Below are 18,376 nucleotides of genomic sequence, written 5' to 3'. Positions count from 1 at the left end.
AATAACTCATGAGTTAGTGGTTAATATATAAATTATTAAGCACCACAGGCACAACAGTCATTTATTTGTAGTGAGGCACCTTCAAGAACTTTGTACCTGCTAGTACAGTAGAGAAGTAGTATACTGACAAGAATATAGACAGTATCATCAGTAGGTAGTAGGCTGGATAGATTTTATTCTTGTAATTTTAGTCAAATGACTTTGACCAATATATATTTTTGCTTGGGAGCATTTCCCAGTGTGGAAGATGAAAAGCTTGATTATGAATACAACTTAGTTAACTTTGCAACAAATTGATTCCATTTGTTAACTTATGGAAAAACGGCTATGATTTCCAAACTGAAATATAAAATCATATTTTTCTGATAGCTCAAACTGGAGAAGAAAGAAATAGGAGAAGAAAGAACCAATCTTCACCTAGAACACCTATTTGTCTCAGGATGAACTACCCTCTAGTCAAGAATTTGATTAGTTGCTTTCACTGTCTCAGCAATAAAATCAGAAAATTATATATTGGGAATAGAATGTGGATGAGGTATAACAAGACTTCTCTTGTAATTCCAGTTAGAATCCAGTATAGTACAGTGCCATGAGCACTGAATTTGAAGTCAGACATATCAGTAATAAAATCCAAGCTCTGTTTCTCAGTTGCTGTATAACTCTTCACCATCTACTTCAACCATCAGCCTATTTTCCTGTTCTCTAAAAATTGGGATAACAATCATCCAACTGCTCACAGGATTTTGAGGATTAAATAAACCACAATATATCAAAGTACCCAGAACCATTCCTAACACATAGTAGATGCCCAACAAATGTGGTAGATCTGAACCTCTCTGGTCTCCTCTTCTGTAAAATGAGTTACGGGGTGGAATAGATGTTCTCTAGCTCTCCTGAGACAAAAGACTCTAAGACTCATAACATCTTAATACTGCATTTAGCAATCTTTTGGGTGAATAGTAGAAAACAGAAAAGAATGGAGGTAATGTACTGTACTACAGCAACTCACTTCAGTTTATGCAACCAATGTACTCTAAAAAGATTTGTAGAAAGGGAATATAAGGCCCAGATGGGGGTAAGAGAATTATCTAAGTTAGAAGTCAGTATCAGAGCTAGAGCTAGAAATCCAAATCAATCACTGTAGATCAGATCTGGGGTTTTTTCTTCTACAGTCTACACTAGAGCCAATTTAAGACTCTCTTGGAACAGTTATTTACTAACAGTTATTTACTAACTTGAGCAAATCCACCGAAAACTAGGCTAGGTTTGTCTTTGGCAACCTATCAATCATTTTCTTATTTTCTTTATAGATAACTAGTACCCTTAAGACTCTCTTCAGATAGTCCATCCAGATGTCCTTTCCCATAACTTTCTAAATTGTAAAGCAAACTCATCTCTCATCATAATTTACCTGTTCTATCTCCTATTTGTTTCTTTGTAGCAATGACTGGTAATAAATTAGCAGTTAAAATAATCCAGCCCACAATGCTTACATAAGAAAGTGGAAAAGTTTTGGCATTGAGGCATATAGGAGCAGGGATATAATTTTTCTCAGGGGTCCTTTTTAAGATTGCTTTAAATAATAGCCACATCGTCTAAAGGGTGAAGGTGCAGCAAAATGTTTCTGAGCTTTTAACCTTATACATTTTACCAAATGATATAATCAAATACTTAGAAAAAAATCTGGAGAAAAAAATCTGGAGAAAAGTAGATTGATAGGGAACTAAAACTGAAGGTAAATGAAAGGTGCTGTGATGTCTACTTTTCATGATAGTATAGTTTGATGTGTTACTTTTCAATGATTGAATCACTTATCAAAGTAGAAATATAACTTGTACTAACAAGGTAAGAAAGAGTTCACAGTTTGTGGGGCTGTTGGTCTAAGAACAAATTGTAAGAAAGAAAAATTTATTATAAGATAATAAATGAATCCAAAAGCAAAACTTTGTGTCTATCAGAGAACAATAGTTTTAAAAGACAAATCTGATTTGGTTGTTAAATAAAACTATGAGCAGTTATCTTTAGATCAGAGTCATTTATATTTCTAGATGTAAGTAAGCCATATTTGCAATTTAACAATTTGCATTAAAGTCAAAAAAGAAAAAAAAATCAATCACTGTAGATCAGATCTGGGGCTTTTTCCTCTACAGTCTACACTAGAGCCAATTTAAGACTCTCTTGGAACAGTTATTTACTAACAGTTATTTACTTCCCACCAATGGAAAATAAGAAAACTCTATTTCACAGATATTTTAGTCTGTAATAATCTCTTCTATGCTTCTCTGGGATGTTCCAAATGTAATAAACTTACCCTTTAAGTAGAAAAGACAAAGCATCAATGATAAACAAAATGGAATATTACCACATTGAAGTCACATCATATAGTCAAATTATGAATTACCAAGAAAGTTAAATAGGTTTAACCCAAACATAGCAAAAAAGTAATTTCTCATTTCATTAACCAGTGAAAATAATCTTCATTTATACATGCTCTCTTTTACAATAGGAAACATTACATATGAATAGTGAGTACTTAGCAAAAAAACGAATCGATGGAAAAAGGATTAATCTCCAAAATATATAAACAGCTCATCCAGCTCAATATTAAAAAAACAAACAACCCAATCCAAAACTGGGCAGAAGACCTAAATAGACATTTCTCCAAAGAAGACATACAGATGGCCAAGAAGCACATGAAAAGCTGCTCAACATCACTAATTATTAGAGAAATGCAAATCAAAACTACAGTGAGGTATTACTTCACACCAGTTAGAATGGGCATCTTCAGAAAATCTACAAACAACAAATGCTGGAGAGGGTGTGGAGAAAAGGGAACCCTCTTCCACTGTTGGTGGGAATGTAAATTGATACAGCCACTATGGAGAACAGTATGGAGGTTCCTTAAAAAATTAAAAATATAATTACCATATGACCCAGCAATCCCACTACTGGGCATATACCCAGAGGAAACCATAATTCAAAAAGACACATGCACCCCAATGTTCACTGAAGCACTATTTACAATAGCCAGGTCATGGAAGCAACCTAAATGCCCATCAACAGACGAATGGATAAAGAAGATGTGGTACATATATACAATGGAATATTAGCCATAAAAAGGAACAAAATTGGGTCATTTGTAGAGACATGGATGGATCTAGAGACTGTCATACAGAGTGAAGTAAGTCAGAAAGAGAAAAACAAATATCATATATTAATGCATATATGTGGAACCTAGAAAAATGGTACAGATGAACCAGTTTGCAGGGTAGAAATAGAGACACAGATGTAGAGAACAAATGTATGGACACCAAGGGGGGAAAGCGGCGGGGGGGGTGGGGGTGGCAGTGTGATGAATTGGGAGATTGGTATTGACATATATACACTAATATGTATAAAATGGATAACTAGTAAGAACCTGCTGTATAAAAAAATAAATTAAATTAAATTTAAAAATTAAAAGAAAAAGAGCCTCCAATAATTGCACTTTGAACGAAGAATGCCTAAACAGAGGTGCTCTTAATAGAATTTCATGAAATATTGGCATTCTTTCATGGATCAATCATACATTAAGTAAGGAAAAACACTTTACCTACTTAACCTAGATTAGTAGTACACTTTCTAAAATCTAACTTGGTCACTTCTCCACATTTGAGACTGCTACATCAGAAAAGTGCAGGCACATGTTAATTTGTTCATCTTAGTTGGGTAAAATATAGATATTCTGGGGAGATGGCAAGTAGTACAGCTGGTCATTAAATACTTTCCCCCAAGAATCCTGGCCTTCAAGAGTCTAGTCTTCTTTACAATCTTATGAGTTTTCTGCCCACCCTGTATGTTATGCTCCTGACCTCCATTAGGCTGGAAGTTATTTGCATAGCTGGGCAAAACATTTTATTCCAATTTATTTATTTTCCACTTTATTTCTTCCAGTTATGAGAGTTGTTTAAGATAAAAGAATGAACACATTTAACCAGGACTTATAGTACAGTTGACCCCTGAACAACACAGGTTTGAATTGTGTGGGTCCACTTATACACAGATTTTTTCCAATAAACACTACAGTACTACACAACCTGTGTTTTGTTGAATCTGCGAATGTGGAACCACAGATACAGAGGGCCAGCTATAAAGTTATATGCAGATTTTCAACTGCAAAGGGGGCTTGAAACCCATAACCTCTACGTTGTTCAAGGATCAACAATAATTGTAACTTGAGTTGGTTCAATTTTGTTTTGTTATTTTTTGTTGGTTGGTTTAAAAACACAGGCCAAGATTTTTGAAAACCAATCAACAATTCTGTGAGAAATGTAAATGATGTTAAGGCCATGCAAATTAATCTCCTTTTAAAATACAACCTAACAAGGGTTGAGTGCAAATTGGGTAATCATTAAAAATGTGTTTCACTTTCATTTAAAAGTATGAAATGTTGAATTTCTTGGTGAGTCTTAACAGTGATATTTACCAAAGAGAAAAATATTTAATGAGCAAACCTTAATTTCTTTGATTTAATTTTGCAGATTTTTTATCAATGAAAAAATTTTTTATTTAAGGAATTCAATTAATAGTCATTAAATTACTAGGTAAAGATTCTCATAGTAATCTAAATTTAAAAGTTGATGAATACATATTAAAAGTCAACTGAATTTCTGCTTGAATAGCAAAAACAAACATAAAACACAAAAAGTAGCACTGTCCATTGTATGACGCTAAATGAGGTGTTTTTGGTTATGTAAACATATTAAGTAAACATATTTTCCCTGTTTTTATTTTTATGCATCACATGTGAATGTAGACAGAGATTTAAAACTACCTTGAGTTAAAAAGAAACCAAAACTTTTATTCTATACTTTATTCTGTATAAAGTACTTTATTCTGTAGTACTTTGGTCCTAGATTTTTTAATGTAATTTTTGAGGAAAATATTTCATATACAACAAGTTAATGCTAGCTCAGTCTAAGACACCTACAAAAACCCGTCTCTTGCACTTTTCAACATAATATACAAAACTGTAAAATCTGTCAAGGTGGAAACTCTCTGGAATTAAAGTACTGGAAAGTACAGCAAGGTAAAAGAAAGCATTATATACAAATAGTGTTAAGCATTCTGTAATGTATGGCATTCTTATTGTAATTGGAGTGAAACTTATCTATACATACACAGAAAATATTTCAGAAGCCAGTGAAGTAAACAAAAGCGCCAGTTCTTTAAATTACACTTGATCACATAGACGAGCAAGTCTCTGTGATAGTTCATCCTGGAGAAAGCAAAAATTAAAAGTCACAGGGCTGTGACAAATATAAATCACTAATATTTTAAATAGCTCATATTCAAATAAGATTTAAAATCTTGTCTCAAAAATTCACACAAAAATATTAAGAATTTACTTTTTTTAAACATTTCAAAATAAATGGAGAACTTAATAGAGCAGAAGGCTATGAAGGGGAACAAATTCAATTGTTAAATGAAATATGCATGCAATGTCCATCATTAAGGAGTTAAAGGCTAATTACATCTTGCTTATTTACGATGATGTCATATTATAGTAGAAAAATACTCTTTATAATAGATAAAAGGAGAATATATTTGCTTATATATACATATAAATACACATATATTTAATTCATTCATCAAGTTCATACAAATCAAGATAAAATCCAACTTCTACCTGTTCCATGGAAGTAACACCTGTGCCAAAACAACCTGTTTGACCTTGTGGTAGTTCCATACTGAGATCAAGGCTACAATTTTAAAATAATTAACATAAATGAATGTTAATATAAGCATTTTTCTCCTTATCTAATTATAACAAGCTTATAATTGTTATTATAAATTACAAAAACATGCTTATTGCAAATCTGAATATTCTACCTAGCATTTTACCTTAACTTAAATAAACATAATACTGGTTCAATTTTATAGATGCAAATAGAACTTAAAAATATTCTGGGACTTTCCTGGTGGTGCAGTGGTTAAGAATCCGCCTGCCAGTACAGGGGACATGGGTTCGATCCCTGGTCCTGGAATATCCCACATGCAGTGGAGCAACTAAGCCCCTGTGCCACAACTACTGAGCCTGCGCTCTAGAGCCCACGCACCCAGAGCCGGTGCTCTGCAACAAGAGAAGCCACCGCAATGAGAAGCCCTCGCATCACAACGAAGAGTAGCCCCCCTAACGCCGCAACTAGAGAAAGCCCGTGCACAGCACAAAGACCCAATGCAGCCAAAAATAAATAAATTAATTAATTCAAAAATACAAATTCTGGGCTTCCCTGGTGGTGCAGTGGTTGAGAGTCCACCTGCTGATGCAGGGGACACGGGTTCGTGCCCCGGTCTGGGAAGATCCCACATGCCACAGAGCGGCTGGGCCCATGAGCCACGGCCGCTGAGCCTGTGCGTCCGGAGCCTGTGCTCCGCAACGGGAGAGGCCACAACAGTGAGAGGCCCGCGTACAGCAAAAAAAAAAAATAATAATAATACATATTCTGAATGTCCACCTTAGGAATTTTAAAGAGTTTTTGTTGAGTCCTAGTGGCAACCCATGTGGATGATAATCTTATGATAGAAAAGTGAATAAAATATAGGATAATGATCTGGTCATCTGAACAAAAAGAAAGACCAAAACAATGGTTATCCAATGTACTGAATTTACTGGAGATTACTATATGTCTTCTACTGTAAAGAAAATTAATGTGCCAAAAAAAGATAAAACAGGTTAGACATATGTAGCCTCAGGATCAATATCCATATCTAACATTTGAGCTAACTTCAAGTTCAGTGTTTAGATCCTGAGCTACCCTTGCTAGAAATCATTACTTGCCTCTACCCATATAACTGAAGTTTAGAAAAGTTAAGTACACTTGCCCAAGATCACTCTAGTGACAGATAGGATTCAAATCCAGGTTTGTCTCCTTCCAAGGCCACGATTTTAATCTCCATTATAAATACTCCTGAGGATACAAACTACTCTTTCTGCCTGTCTCTAGACGAGTGTATGCCAACTCCAGTTTGAAAACACTACAGTGAATACAGTAACTTCATCATTAGGAGATTCTAGAGACAGATTGTTATTTAAAAGGTAAAGATATAGTATACTAAAATTTTGCTATACTTAAATATCTATAAGGATGGGTATTTCGACATCAATGGTTCTACCTATTTCTACTGCTCCAGTCACCACCCATTATTGACAGAAGTAATCACTCGATTTTGGCTCCCTACACTCAAGGAACATTTGTCATTGTATGGAGGCATTTTTGGCTGTCACACCTGGGGGGAGGGGTGATATTACTTGTGGGTAGATGCCAGGGACACTACTAAACATCCTACATACATAGGACAGCCCCTAGGATTATTAGCCCAAAATGTCAACAGTGTCAAGTTTGAGAAATCCTATTCTAAATCTTATAAAAAAGTTGTCTACTGAACTTGATTTCCACTGAGAGTCAGTAAGGCTGTGATACGGCAATATTCATTTTGAAAGACCTCCCTTGCTCTATTTTCAAGCCCAATCTTCTTATTTCGTCTTTGGTACAAAGAGAAACAAGTTTTTAGCCTCATATTAATAAAATGGAGTCTTTTTACACATGCCTTAGTCTCTCCTGTAATACTTAAAAATCATCCTTCTTACTAACTCCTTGTTGGATATGGGCTATATTAGATACTAACAAAGCAAAATAGTGTACCACCTACCCTCTGGCCCTGTTCTCAAATATTGCAAACCTGATTTATTAACCTAGGTTTTAACCCACTAATGAAAGATACAACAGTGAACTAAAGAGCTGGTAACTAATTAAGTTCTTTCTAATTAAGCATTAGTTTCAACACTAGAATAATATTAATCAACTCTATTTTCCAGGTGTCTTTAAGAACCTTATTTCAACCTATTACTCTACCTTTGAAGATAAAGCATAAAACTTTAGTATCACCCAGTTTTAATCTTTATCTTTGAAAAAATATTTTTAATTCTTTATTATAATGTTCTCTTGAACTAAGTAAAATACCAGAGAATACTGATATAACATGACTTCTGTAGCACTGATAATATTAGAGTCAAGTCATTCCCCTCAAACATGAAGAGCCTAAAATAAATAGCCTAACAGATACCCTATTTCTAATAGTTGGGCCAGAAAGGGTGTTAATTATTTACTTTTTTAAACAACAAATAACCATCTACAACAATAAAATGCTGCCATCTTTTGAACTCCTTGGATGTTTTGCACATATTGCTCAGTTTGCAGGACTCAAACTTGGCTTAAGACTTAATGGCCTGGGAAAGGCGGAAGATGACGGAAGAGTAAGACGCGGAGATCACCTTCCTCCCCACAGATACACCAGAAATACATCTACACGTGGAACAACTCCTACAGAACACCTACTGAACGCTAGCAGAAGACCTCAGACCTCCCAAAAGGCAAGAAACTCCCCAAGTACCTGGGTAGGGCAAAAGAAAAAAAGAAAAAACAGAGACAAAAGAATAGGGACGGCACCTGCACCAGTGGGAGGGAGCTGTGAAGGAGGAAAAGTTTCCACACACTAGGAAGCCCCTTCGCGGGCGGAGACTGCGGGAGGCGGAGGGGGGAGCTTCGAAGCCGCGGAGGAGTGCACAGCAACGGGTGCGGAGGGCAAAGCGGGGAGATTCCCGCACAGAGGATCTGTGCTGACCGGCACTCACCGTCCCGAGAGGCTTGTCTGCTCACTCGCCGGGGCGGGCGGGGCTGCGAGGTGAGGCTCTGAGGCTCGGGTTTCCATTTTGGACGGAGCGCAGGGAGAGGACTGGGGTTGGCGGCTTGAACATAGCCTGAAGGGGTTAGTGCACCACAGCTAGCCGGGAGGGAGTCCGGGGAAAAGTTTGCACCTGCCGAAGAGGCAGGAGACTTTCCTTCCCTCTTTGTTTCCTGGGGCGTGAGGAGAGGGGTTTAAGAACGCTGCTTAAAGGAACTCCAGAGACGGGCGCGAGCCGCGGCTAAAAGCGCGAACCCCAGAGACGGGCGCGAGCCGCGGCTGAAAGCGCGGACCCCAGAGACGGGCGCGAGCCGCGGCTGAAAGCACGGAATCCAGAGACGGGCGCGAGCCGCGGCTGAAAGCGCGGACCCCAGAGGCGGGCGGGAGACGTTAAGGCTGCTGCTGCCGCCACCAAGGGGCCTGTGTGCGAGCACAGGTCACTCTCCACACCCCGCTTCCGCGGAGCCTGTGCAGCCCGCCACTGCCAGGTTCCCGGGATCCAGGGACAACTTCCCCGGGAGAACGCACAGCGCGCCTCAGGTTGGTGCAAAGTCACGCCGGCCTTTGCCACTGCAGGCCTGCCCCGCACTCCGTGCCCCTCCCTCCCCGCCGGCCTGAGTGCGCCAGAGCCCCCAATCAGCGTCTCTTTTAACCCCATCCTGTCTGAGCAAAAAACAGACGCCCTCCAGCGACCTACACGCAGTGGCAGGGCCAAATCCAAAGCTGAGCCCTGGGAGCTGTGAGAACAAAGAAGAGAAAGGGAAATCTCTCCCAGCAGCCTCAGAAGCAGCGAATTAAAGCTCCACAATCAACTTGATATACCCTGCATCTGTGGAATACCTGAATAGACAACCAATCATCCCAAATTAAGGAAGTGGATTTTAGGAGCAAGATCTATGATTTTTTCCCTTTTCCTCTTTTTGTGAATGTGTATGTGTATGCTTCTGTGTGAGATCTTGTCTGTATAGTCTTGCTTCCACCATTTGTCCTAGGGTTCTATCCGTCCATGTTTTTTTTTTCTTAATAATTAATTTTAATAACGTTATTATACTTTACCTTCTTTCTTTCTTTCTTTCTTTCTTTCTTTCTTTCTTTCTTTCTCTCTTTCTTTCTTTCCTTCCTTCCTTCCTTCCCTCCTTTAGACAACGAATCATCCCAAATTGAGGAGGTGGTCTCTGACAGCAAGATTTATGATTTTTCCCCATTTACCTCTTTTAGTGAGGGTGTATGTGTATGCTTCTGTGTAAGATTTTGTCTGAATAGCTTTGCTTCCAACATTTGTCCTAAGGTTCTATCCGTCCCTTTTTTTTTTCTAAATAAGAATTTTTTAATTCAATAACTTTATTATACTTTATTTTATTTTTACTGTATCTTCTTTCTGTCTGTCTTTTTTCCTTCTTTCCCTCCTTCCTTCCTTCCTCCCTCCCTCCCTCCCTCCCTCCTTTCTTTCCTTCTTGCCTTCTTTCCTTCTTTGCTTCTTTCTTTCTTTCTTCCTTCCTTCCTACCCTCCTTTCCTTCTTTCTTTCCTCATACTTCTACTAATTCCCTCTACTTTTTCTCCCTTTTCTCCTGAGCCGTGTGGATGAAAAGCTCTTGGTGCTCCAGCCAGGAGGCAGGGCTCTGCCTCTGAGGTAGGAGAGCCAACTTCAGGACACTGGTCAACAAGAGACCTCCCAGCTCCACATAATATCAAACGGCGAAAATCTCCCAGAGACCTCCATCTTAACACCAGCACCCAGCTTCACTCAACCACCAGCAAGCCACAGTGCTGGAAAACCTATGCCAAACAACTAGCAAAACAGCAACACAACCCCACCCATTAGCAGAGAGGCTGCCTAAAATCATAATAAGGCCACAGACACCCCAAAACACACCACCAGACGTGAACCTGCCCACTAGAGAGACAAGATCCAGCCTCATCCACCACAACACAGGCACTAGTCCCCTCCACCAGGAGGCCTACACAACCCACTGAACCAACCTTAGCCACTGGAGACAGACATCAAAAACAGGAGGAACTACGAACCTGCAGCCTGCAAAAAGGAGACCCCAAACACAGTAAGATAAGCAAAATGAGAAGACAGAAAACACACAGCAGATAAAGGAGCAAGATAAAAATGCACCAGACCTAACAAATGAAGAGGAAATAGGCAATCTACCTGAAAAAGAATTCAGAATAATGATAGTAAGGTTGATCCGGAATCTTGGAGATAGAATGGACAATAGAATGGACAAAATGCAAGAATCAGTTACCAAGGACCTAGAAGAACTAAAGATGAAACAAGCAACGATGAACAACACAATAAATGAAATTAAAAGTACTCTAGATGGGATCAATAGCAGAATAACTGAGGCAGAAGAACGGATAAGTGACCTGGAAGATAAAATAGTGGAAATAACTACTGCAGAGCAGAATAAAGAAAAAAGAATGAAAAGAACTGAGGACAGTCTCAGAGACCTCTGGGACAACATTAAACGCACCAACATTCGAATTATAGGGGTTCCAGAAGAAGAAGAGAAAAAGAAAGGGACTGAGAAAATATTTGAAGAGATTATAGTTGAAAACTTCCCTAATATGGGAAAGGAAATAGTTAATCAAGTCCAGGAAGCACAGAGTCTCCCATACAGGATAAATCCAAGGAGAAATACGCCAAGACACATATTAATCAAACTGTCAAAAATTAAATACAAAGAAAGCATATTAAAAGCAGCAAGGGAAAAACAACAAATAACACATAAGGGAATCCCCATAAGGTAAACAGCTGATCTCTCAGCAGAAACCCTACAAGCCAGAAGGGAGTGGCAGGACATACTGAAAGTGATGAAGGAGAAAAACCTGCAGCCAAGACTACTCTACCCAGCAAGGATCTCATTCAGAGTTGATGGAGAAATTAAAACCTTTACAGACAAGCAAAAGCTGAGAGAGTTCAGCACCACCAAACCAGCTTTACAACAAAGGCTAAAGGATCTTCTCTAGGCAAGAAACACAAGAGAAGGAAAAGACCTATAATAACGAACCCAAAACAATTTAGAAAATGGGAATAGGAACATACATATCGATAATTACCTTAAATGTAAATGGACTAAATGCTCCCACCAAAAGACACAGATTAGCTGAATGGATACAAAAACAAGACCCTTATATATCCTGTCTACAAAAGACCCACTTCAGACCTAGAGACACATACAGACTGAAAGTAAGGGGATGGAAAAAGATATTCCATGCAAATGGAAACCAAAAGAAAGCTGGAGTAGCAATTCTCATATCAGATAAAATAGACTTTAAAATAAGGACTATTAAAAGAGACAAAGAAGGACACTACATAATGATCAAGGGATCGATCCAAGAAGAAGATATAACAATTGTAAATATTTATGCACCCAACATAGGAGCACCTCAATACATAAGGCAAATACTAACAGCCATAAAAGGGGAAATCGACAGTAACACATTCATAGTAGGGGACTTAAACACCCCACTTTCACCCATGGACAGATCATCCAAAATGAAAATAAATAAGGAAACACAAGCTTTAAATGATACATTAAACAAGATGGACTTAATTGATATTTATAGGACACTCCATCCAAAAACAACAGAATACACATTTTTCTCAAGTGCTCATGGAACATTCTCCAGGATAGATCATATCTTAGGTCACAAATCAAGCCTTGGTAAATTTAAGAAAATTTAAATTGTATCAAGTATCTTTTCTGACCACAACGCCATGAGACTAGATATCAATTACAGGAAAAGATCTGTAAAAAATACAAACACATGGAGGCTAAACAATACACTACTTAATAATGAAGTGATCACTGAAGAAATCAAAGAGGAAATCAAAAAATACCTAGAAACAAATGACAATGGAGACACAACGACCCAAAACCTGTGGGATGCAGCAAAAGCAGTTCTAACGGGGAAGTTTATAGCAATACAAGCCCACCTTAAGAAGCAGGAAACATCTCGAATAAACAACCTAACCTTGCACCTCAAGCAATTAGAGAAAGAAGAACAAAAAAACCCCAAAGCTAGCAGAAGGAAAGAAATCATAAAAATCAGATCAGAAATAAATGAAAAAGAAATGAAGGAAACAATAGCAAAGATCAATAAAACTAAAAACTGGTTCTTTGAGAAGATAAACAAAATAGATAAACCACTAGCCAGACTCATCAAGAAAAAAAGGGAGAAGACTCAAATCAATAGAATTAGAAATGAAAAAGGAGAGGTAACAACTGACACTGCAGAAATAAAAGAGATCATGAGAGATTACTACAAGCAACTCTATGCCAGTAAAATGGACAATCTGGAAGAAATGGACAAATTCTTAGAAATGCACAACCTGCCAAGACTGAATCAGGAAGAAATAGAAAATATGAACAGACCAATCACAAGCACTGAAATTGAAACTGTGATTAAAAATCTTCCAACAAAGAAAAGCCCAGGACCAGATGGCTTCACAGGCGAATTCTATCAAACATTTAGAGAAGAGCTAACACCTATCCTTCTCAAACTCTTCCAAAATATAGCAGAGGGAGGACCACTCCCAAACTCCTTCTACGAGGCCACCATCACCTTGATACCAAAACCAGACAAGGATGTCACAAAGAAAGAAAACTACAGGCCAATATCACTGATGAACATAGATGCAAAAATCCTCAACAGAATACTAGCAAACAGAATCCAACAGCACATTAAAAGGATCATACACCATGATCAAGTGGGGTTTATTCCAGGAATGCAAGGATTCTTCAATATACGCAAATCTATCAATGTGATAAACCATATTAACAAATTGAAGGAGAAAAACCATATGATCATCTCACTAGATGCAGAGAAAGCTTTTGACAAAATTCAACACCCATTTATGATAAAAACCCTGCAGAAAGTAGGCATAGAGGGAACTTTCCTCAACATAATAAAGGCCATATATGACAAGCCCACAGCAAACATCATCCTCAATGGTGAAAAACTGAAAGCATTTCCACTAAGATCAGGAACAAGACAAGGTTGCCCACTCTCACCACTCTTATTCAACAGAGTTTTGGAAGTTTTAGCCACAGCCATCAGAGAAGAAAAGGAAATAAAAGGAATCCAAATCGGAAAAGAAGAAGTAAAGCTGTCACTGTTTGCAGATGACATGATCCTATACATAGAGAACCCTAAAGATGCTACCAGAAAACTACTAGAGCTAATCAATGAATTTGGTAAAGTGGCAGGATACAAAATTAATGCACAGAAATCTCTGGCATTCCTATATACTAATGATGAGAAATCTGAAAGTGAAATCAAGAAAACACTCCCATTTACCACTGCAACAAAAAGAATAAAATATCTAGGAATAAACCTACCTAAGGAGACAAAAGACCTGTATGCAGAAAATTATAAGACACTGATGAAAGAAATTAAAGATGATACAAATAGATGGAGAGATATACCATGTTCTTGGATTGGAAGAATCAACATTGTGAAAATGACTCTACTACCCAAAGCAATCTATAGATTCAATGCAATCCCTATCAAACTACCACTGGCATTTTTCACAGAACTAGAACAAAAAATTTTGCAATTTGTATGGAAACACAAAAGACCCCGAATAGCCAAAGCAATCTTGAGAACGAAAGAAGGAACTGGAGGAATCAGGCTCCCTGACTTCAAACTATACTACAAAGCTACAGTTATCAAGACGGTATGGTACTGGCACAAAAACAGAAAGATAGATCAATGGAACAGGATAGAAAGCCCAGAGATAAACCCATGCACATATGGACACCTTATCTTTGATAAAGGTGGCAGGAATGTACAGTGGAGAAAGGACAGCCTCTTCAATAAGTGGTGCTGGGAAAACTGGACAGGTACATGTAGAAGTATGAGATTAGATCACTCCCTAACACCATACACAAAAATAAGCTCAAAATGGATTAAAGACCTAAATGTAAGGCCAGAAACTATCAAACTCTTAGAGGAAAACATAGGCAGAACACTCTATGACATAAATCACAGCAAGATCCTTTCTGACCCACCTCCTAGAGTAATGGAAATAAAAACAAAAATAAACAAATGGGACCTAATGAAACTTCAACGCTTTTGCACAGCAAAGGAAACCATAAACAAGACCAAAAGACAACCCTCAGAATGGGAGAAAATATTTGCAAATGAAGCAACCGACAAAGGATTAATCTCCAAAATTTACAAGCAGCTCATGCAACTCAATAACAAGAAAACAAACAACCCAATCCAAAAACGGGCAGAAGACCTAAACAGACATTTCTCCAAAGAAGATATACAGACTGCCAACAAACACATGAAAGAATGCTCAACATCATTAATCATTAGAGAAATGCAAATCAAAACTACAATGAGATATCATCTCACACCAGTCAGAATGGCCATCATCAAAAAATCTAGAAACAATAAATGCTGGAGAGGGTGTGGAGAAAAGGGAACACTCTTGCACTGCTGGTGGGAATGTGAATTGGTTCAGCCACTATGGAGAACAGTATGGAGGTTCCTTAAAAAACTACAAATAGAACTACCATATGACCCAGCAATTCCACTACTGGGCATATACCCTGAGAAAACCAAAATTCAAAAAGAGTCATGTACCAAAATGTTCATTGTAGCTCTATTTACAATAGCCCGGAGATGGAAACAACCTAAATGCCCATCATCGGATGAATGGATAAAGAAGATGTGGCACATATATACAATGGAATATTACTCAGCCATAAAAAGAAACGAAATTGAGCTATTTGTAATGAGGTGGATAGACCTAGAGTCTGTCATACAGAGTGAAGTAAGTCAGAAAGAAAAAGACAAATACCGTATGCTAACACATATATATGGAATTTAAGAAAAAAGATGTCATGAAGAACCTAGGGGTAAAGCTGGAATAAAGACGCAGACCTCCTAGAGAACGGACTTGAGGTTATGGGGAGGGGGAAGGGTGAGCTGTGACAGGGCGAGAGAGAGTCATGGGCATATACACACTAACAAACGTAGTAAGGTAGATAGCTAGTGGGAAGCAGCTGCATGGCACAGGGATATTGGCTCGGTGCGTTGTGACAGCCTGGAGGGGTGGGATAGGGAGGGTGGGAGGGAGGGAGACGGAAGAGGGAAGACATATGGGAACATATGTTTATGTATGACTGATTCGCTTTGTTATAAAGCAGAAACTAACACACCATTGTAAAGCAATTATACCCCAATAAAGATGTTAAAAAGAAAATTAAAAAAAAAAAGACTTAATGGCCTGATCATAGTAGAATTCTTTTGGAAGATCCTATTAAAAACAATTAAACATTTGATATATGCTGAACACAGACGGTACAGAGGAAACTTTTTAAACACTCCTGCCTCCCTCAGTCACCTTCCTTCATTTCTTATCACACACTAACCAAATCTATCTCCAGAGATTTTTAAGAAAATACTAAGATGATTGGAACAAAGTCATATTTTTATGAGCATGACAAAGAGCTGGATGTTCTAAAGGTCCTTGAAGCACTAAATTCTAGGGTCAAAAACCTAACTCTGACCATTGGTGATATTTTTATCCACATTACATAATTGTAGGACTTGTAGATATTAAATCAAGATTATTTCAAAAGCATCTCAATAATTTCTTACCCAGCTTCATCTGCCATTTCTTGAAGCAGCATATCCACCTGGTTCTAGAATAAAAAAATGAGAATTTGTATTTGAATGTTATTTGCTTTTTGGGTAGTTTTTGTTTCTGACCTAGCTTTAAAAAGGGGGAACTGATCTACAGTTTTTAAAAGAAAGTTTTAAAAAAAATTTTTACCACCAGAGGGAGCTGAATTATCTCATAAAATGATTTATTTATGAATAATGTTAAATTATAAAGCCTTAAACTATGAGGTTATGTGAAAAATATTCACAGTGATATTCACATATAATTTGAATCTGAGTAATGTAGCTCTCTAATGGAGCGAACCAACTTTGCTGGTATTTAAAATGTAACAGACTTAAATTTTAGATTAATCATAACTGTCCTTTCTGCTAGTTGATGCAAATTTGATATTAAGGATTACTTTTTAAAGTATCTAGAGATGAATAAAATATAAGTATTGAGATATTTACAACAGTACAGGAGTTCTCAGGGAATAGAGTCCAATTAATTAAAAAAAACTTGTTTTTAACTTATTTAAAATATTTTGAACATACAGGTAGGAGCTCTAAGACATAGTTACAACTCTACCACAAGGTGCCAAATTTTAAGCAAACCTCTAATAATGTTGTTGGGCCTTAGTCTCTCTTGTCTTTCATTCACCTTCAAAATATAAAAAAGTTCAGAAAATAATAGATCAAATACTTCTGTGCATTTAGATTGTGTTGTTTTTACTTCATATCTAAAATACCATTATTTGTGTTTTTAAAATTTACTTAAATGGCATTATACTAAGTATACAATTCTGCAACTTGTTTTTTTAATTCAACCTTATAAGATCTAATTATATTGAGATCTAGAGCTCTAGTTCATTAACTTTCACTCCTGTATAGTACTGTAATATAAAATACTCTCAACTGTATTTATCCATTTTATTTCTGGACATTTAGACATTTTCCCCTAATTTCTCCTGATTATAGACAATAGTGCAATGAACATTCTTATGTAGAAGTATGTTTATACACATGTAGGTCTTTTGTGTATAAATTTAAAAATAGAAGTACTAGGTTATAGGTCACATGCATTTTCATATACTCTGATTTATTCAACAAATATTAACTGAGCACCTACTTTATGCCAGATATCATTTTAAGCGTTAGGGATACATCAGTAAACAAAAATAATTAAAAATATCCCTGCCTTCATTAAGCTTACATTCTAGTGTGTGCACATGAAAGGGAGGGGCAAATAAAAACTTTTTAAATTATGTGGTTTATTAGAAGGTGATATGTACAATGAAGAAAAATAAAGCAGGGATGGTAGATAGGGAGTACAGCGCTCGGTGGATGTGCCACTGGTGTACTTCTAAGTAGGATGATCTTAAAAGACCTCACTGAGAAAATGACATTTGAACAAAGAACTGAAGGAGGTGGGGGAGTGGGCAATGAGGATGAGTGCAAGACAGATGAAGAAGATTCAGGCAGAGGAACCTGCAAGTGAATGGCTTTGAGGAAGAAATGTACATGGTGTGTTTGAGAAATAACAAGGAAGCCAATATCTTAGTACAGTGATGAGCAATAATAGGAGATAAGGTCAGAGAAGCAGGATGAGGTAGATCCTAGAGGGCACTATAGGCCACCATAAAGAATTAGGCTTTTATTTTGAGAGACATGCAGAGCCACTGAAGGGTTCTGAGCAGAAGAATGACATGATCTGACTTGTTTTATCAGGATTGCTCTGGCTGCTATGTTAAGAATGGACTGTAGATATTACCGCATTGCTTTTCCAAAGTGAATATGCTAATTTAAATTCTAATTACTCATTAGCAAGGTATGAGAATTTGGGCATCTAAGCATGCCCATTTCTGTTGTAAATTTTGGTTGACTCTTTATGAAAAATGTTTTGTATATACTTGAATATCCCCAGCACCTAGCACAATACCTGAAACAGGAGAAGGTGCTTAGCAAATGTTAGGTGAATGAATCTCAAGATTTTTCAGAGCTAAAAGGCATTTAGATATCATC

General features: G+C 37.4%; 1 protein-coding gene across 19 annotated transcripts in view; it reads right to left on the bottom strand.

Annotated features, from left to right (window-relative positions):
• LOC101320609 (charged multivesicular body protein 1B2-like) overlaps positions 1-18,376 on the bottom strand; it is a 76,364-nt gene that overhangs the window by 33,162 nt on the left and 24,826 nt on the right. For 13 of the 19 annotated variants that reach the window (XR_012329307.1, XM_073799376.1, XM_073799378.1 and 10 more), the window contains one exon: positions 16,352-16,395. Coding sequence is in view for 17 of the 19 variants with exons in the window: in XM_073799376.1 (XP_073655477.1) it covers positions 16,352-16,395 (44 nt within the window). In the remaining 2 variants the exon portion in view is untranslated. The other 6 variants (XR_012329308.1, XM_073799377.1, XM_073799380.1 and 3 more) reach the window with 6 other exon arrangements.

This window comes from Tursiops truncatus, chromosome X (assembly GCF_011762595.2).
Source record: "Tursiops truncatus isolate mTurTru1 chromosome X, mTurTru1.mat.Y, whole genome shotgun sequence".
In the NCBI taxonomy this organism is placed as follows: domain Eukaryota; kingdom Metazoa; phylum Chordata; class Mammalia; order Artiodactyla; family Delphinidae; genus Tursiops; species Tursiops truncatus.
This window is presented reverse-complemented; position numbering and strand designations above follow the sequence as displayed.